We start from the raw sequence: 4,505 nt of genomic DNA on the forward strand, positions 1-4,505 counted from the left end.
ACCCCACCCCACTAGCCCCCTACCACCACCACCACCACCCCAAAAGAAAAATAATATCATTTTTTTAAAAAAAAAGTTCAACTTCAAATTTTAATTTTTTCACCCCTACCCTCGAACCCCCCATCCCCTCCACGAAATATTTTAAGTTTGTTTTAAAAAAAAATCAAATTCAAAAATTATTTTCTACTCAAGTAAAAAATAAAAAATATTTCTCAAAAACATTTTTCACTCAAAAATCAAACACTAAAATATTTTCTACTCACCAACCAAACATGAGAAAATAAGTCAATATCTACTTGTTTTCTAGGAAAACATTTTTCATGGACAACATTATCCTTCATACCAAACACACCCTTAGTTTATTTTTTATGTTTGGACATCTATAATTGATATATTTTTAAATATTGTGTTTTACGTTTTACTTGTGATTTATATTAAAAAGTATCTTTTTCAGATTGCAAATATAAATTTGTTATGTTTCTGATTATTGACATAACCGATTAACCAAAAAAACTCAAACCAAAAAGAGAAAAATCAAACCAAACCAAATTTATTTTGAATTGGATTGAATTACACTTCTTCAATACAAAAATCAAAAAACTAAAAATGAAAAACTGAATGCACACCCTTCAATACTTCCAACACTTTAATAATAAATTCAATAGTGCTTAACAGTAACATCAAGCTTAAGAATAGCTTTCAAATTAGGAATATCAATAAAGTGAGTAGTCATTATACCATACCCTCTAACAAATCTAAAATAACCAGTTCCAGACACAATTGAAAATTCCCTTTCGTTCATTGCAAATAAATCAGCACCTTGAATCTCCAAAGTACTCCCTTTATATATCCCATCAGTAAAAATAATAGAAAACATCAAATGTAGTCCCTTACCATCCAATTGTGAATTTATATACATTCCTTGGGCTCTACCAATTAATTTTGAGTTTAGATCTGGACCTTCTGTTACTGGATCATCAACAGCAATAATTGTACCAAAAGAAAGTACACTTGTTTGTGGCCCCTCTTTACCAGCCACAGTTATTGCAGATGTGTCATGTCCACTTAAATAATCATGGACATAAAAAGCCAGTTTTGTTTGTTTTCTAAAGTTGAAAGTCCAGTAGAGAAGTGGAAGTGCAACAATAATAAGTGGAAACAAAGAAGAATTAGGGATGTGCATTTTTATTTGTGGGGAAAAAATTGATTTTGAGATGCACAATTTAATGATGTGTGAAAGATGCTTGATCTTGTGAAAAGGATTATTTGGTTAAGAAAATGACAAAGGTATTGATTTGTTGGGTTTCTTTTTTAATTGTTAAATACTACTATATTAGTTTTTTTGGAGGTTCTTATTAGTAGTTTATTAAGGTTTTTTTTTTGTGTGTGTTATTAACTTATGCTGATGGCAAATTTGAATATTATTTTCTTGAATTTAAGAAACAAAGCAAGTATTGAGCGGATAATGCAATATTAATAGTAGGTTGTACCATCAGTGTAGAATATTAATACTAATAGATGAAAGTAATAGAAATAGAGAGTTGAGTGGAAAGATTTTTTATTCATTAAAATGTTCAAGTATATAGTGAATAACAGAAATTACTTTAATAGTCAATATATTAAATGCTCATATTAATAATAGATCTATTCTTATTCAAAATGATACGTATAACCTAAGCAATGTAAGTAATTCATTCATACAAATTCATCATGTGCTAAGAACCAGATTTGAATTAGTGATAAGAGGATTTTCAGTCCTCTGCTCTACCAACTGAGCTATTCGACTATTACCAATCTTGATTTGAATTGGTGTATTGAATCTTTTTCTCAATCTGTTAAAGTTCGATCCATCATCAAACGATATTTATTATAATTCAATTAGGATGTTGAATTCGTGATTTAATTTGTAGAGATATAACACAATCAGCGATTAACTTGAAGACAGATTTATCAAAGTTTAGTCACAATTGTTTACTAAGATCAACTAGCAAGAGTATTTAGTATGTGTAGAAGTGGGTATCAATTTCGAGTGTGAGTAATGTGATTGCTCAAGAACATTAAGCTCACATGGATAGGCTAGATTTATCTAAATTATCAGATGTATTTCTCAATCACATAATGTTTATACACTATAGCTTTTTCAAGCCTCTAGTGCAAGCCATGCCAAACAATTTATAATCTTAAGATAGATTGCTTTCACAAGAAAATCTAGCATTTGACGATAAAATCTAAATCTCTTTCTCAAGCAAACATAGCAAATAACGTCAATATGCTATTATCAATTTAATCATGCAATCTTTCAATTCATAAGCAGAACATGAAGATATAAACTAGAATTGAGTTTGCAACCTCAGTTTATTAATTAAAACATGATAATCATAAAAATTAATATAAAACAGAGCAACTCATATAAACCCACTATGTTAATAAATACTTAGCTAACTTCATTTACACACCTCTAAAATAGAGGTTTTAGCCACACATAGGGAAATTGAATAGAGTTGTACCAAAATAGTTGTAATCCATCTGAATTGATCCACTCAATCTTCAAAATCTTAAATGCCCAAACAAAAACTACCAATTTCAAGTACAAAAAGCTGCTAAAACGCAAAATCTTTGGAATATTCTTCTGTGCTGTAAATGCATAGAATGGAATATGAGTTACCAAAGTCAGCAAAAATTTCACTTGGAGACCCAATCGGCAATGTTAGTCGGGCTCGCGGACCAACACATCTTCTTGCATTTCCATCGTTAGCTTCAAGCCTTAGATTTTCAAACCATAAGTTGGTGAGCTCGACAGATATCGCCGTTCACAATCGGTGAGTTGTCGAATATCACCAATGCATGTTCAACCCATTGTTCTCTATTTTTAGCAAAACTCTGGTATCTTCAGCGATTTCACATTACCTCAAAGACTTGGTTGGCGAGTCGCAGTTCACTTTATCTTCTCATCAACCTGCTTTTAGCTTTTTAGTATAAGACTCTTTCACTTTTAGCAAGGCCTAGCACGATGAGTGAGTCGCCAAGTGCTCTTTGCAAGCTTCCAGATCACACTTTCTTTGTTTTTCTATGTTTTGGCTATACATTTATCCTTGCCTTATCCTTAGGACTTCATAGTTGCAAATCTAACACTTACGCGAGATATGGACCTAAAATGGCATTCAGACACTATTTTGGTGAACTAAAAAGCCTCAAGTGAGTCCAAATCTCTGACTCATTAGAGAGCGATATGCAAGAATTTGCATCCAAGTCCTAATAGGAGTACTAGTCAGGAAGAATATCCGGATAGGTGACCGGTCACCTACAAGAAATTATACATGGAGGCAAAAGGAAAATGTGTATGAGCTGCGGGAGAATTATCCATACAACAAACAACTATACCTTCACCACAAAAACTGTTAGTGTGACATTTTAATAATTCAAGAATTCACATATTTTAATAATTCAAGAATTCACATATTTTGCATGGCCACATTGATGTTGGTTTAGGACCGTTGGTGCACTTCTCATATATTTTACATAATGATGGATGAATTGGCAGTTGATTGTTGTTGTTGAAAATAGTTATTGCTGCATTACTCCAAATGGACTTAATGTATATGTTACGATTTTTCTTGGTGCATGCAGCAACTCCCAAAGTCGTTGGTGGCTTTAATTGTCCTTTATTTTATTCTTTATTCCTCCATTATTTTTTGTAATACACGTAACTCCTAAGGCTATTATCTTCAGTGTTTACTACATTATTATCTTTCTATTCGTTGCTAGAAAGACTTCTTCTAGTATAATTAGTGATAGTCTTCATTTGGTTTGGACACACAACACAAGATAAAATATAGAGTGAAAGATTTAGTCAAAAAGAGAGTTCTGATTAGTTGAAGTAAGACATTTCTTTTTTGTGGAGCTTTTGACTTAACTCTTGTCCAGAGTTTGTTGAGTTACACTTTTGTGAATAGGCTGTTGTATCTTTGAGGGAACAAGTAAAACAAGACTACTGCTGGACCAGTGAAAACATTTGTTGCAGTGGGCTTGAATCTCCTTAAAGACAGTGAGATATTCGCGCCTCAGCTTGAAGAGATTTATTTTCTTCATTTTATTTTCAAATGTAATCTTGTACTTTTGTTATCTTGTAAGTTATCAATAACAATTTTAAGGAGATACATCATGGCTACAATTGAAAAAATCGCGGATGTCAAGATGAGAGCCTTAACAAGATATTTCGGTTCAATGGTAACTATTTTAAGAGATGGAAGGGTAAAGTATTTTTCTACTTAGGTCTTCTCATTGTTTCTTATATGTTAACTGAGAAGAATCTTTATAAAGTAGACATAACCTCTATGAATGATGATGAAACTATTACTCATCTAGAGAAATTGGAAAAATACGATGGTGATTCCTATAAATGTCGGTATTATATTCTTAATTGTTATATGATAATTTTTATGATTATTATGATAAAACTTACTCTAGTGCAAAGAAAATTTGGAAGACATTGCAGAGTAAGTATG

General features: G+C 31.7%; 1 protein-coding gene across 1 annotated transcript; it reads right to left on the reverse strand.

Annotated features, from left to right (window-relative positions):
• Positions 1-608: 608 nt before the first annotated feature.
• On the reverse strand, positions 609-1,472 carry LOC107031334 (dirigent protein 11-like). The gene has a single exon (XM_015232661.2). The coding sequence runs from the start codon at positions 1,181-1,183 to the stop codon at positions 659-661; it is 525 nt and encodes a 174-aa protein (XP_015088147.1). The 5' UTR covers positions 1,184-1,472; the 3' UTR covers positions 609-658.
• Between the last annotated feature and the right edge of the window lie 3,033 nt (positions 1,473-4,505).

This window comes from Solanum pennellii, chromosome 1 (genome assembly GCF_001406875.1).
Source record: "Solanum pennellii chromosome 1, SPENNV200".
Classification (NCBI taxonomy): domain Eukaryota; kingdom Viridiplantae; phylum Streptophyta; class Magnoliopsida; order Solanales; family Solanaceae; genus Solanum; species Solanum pennellii.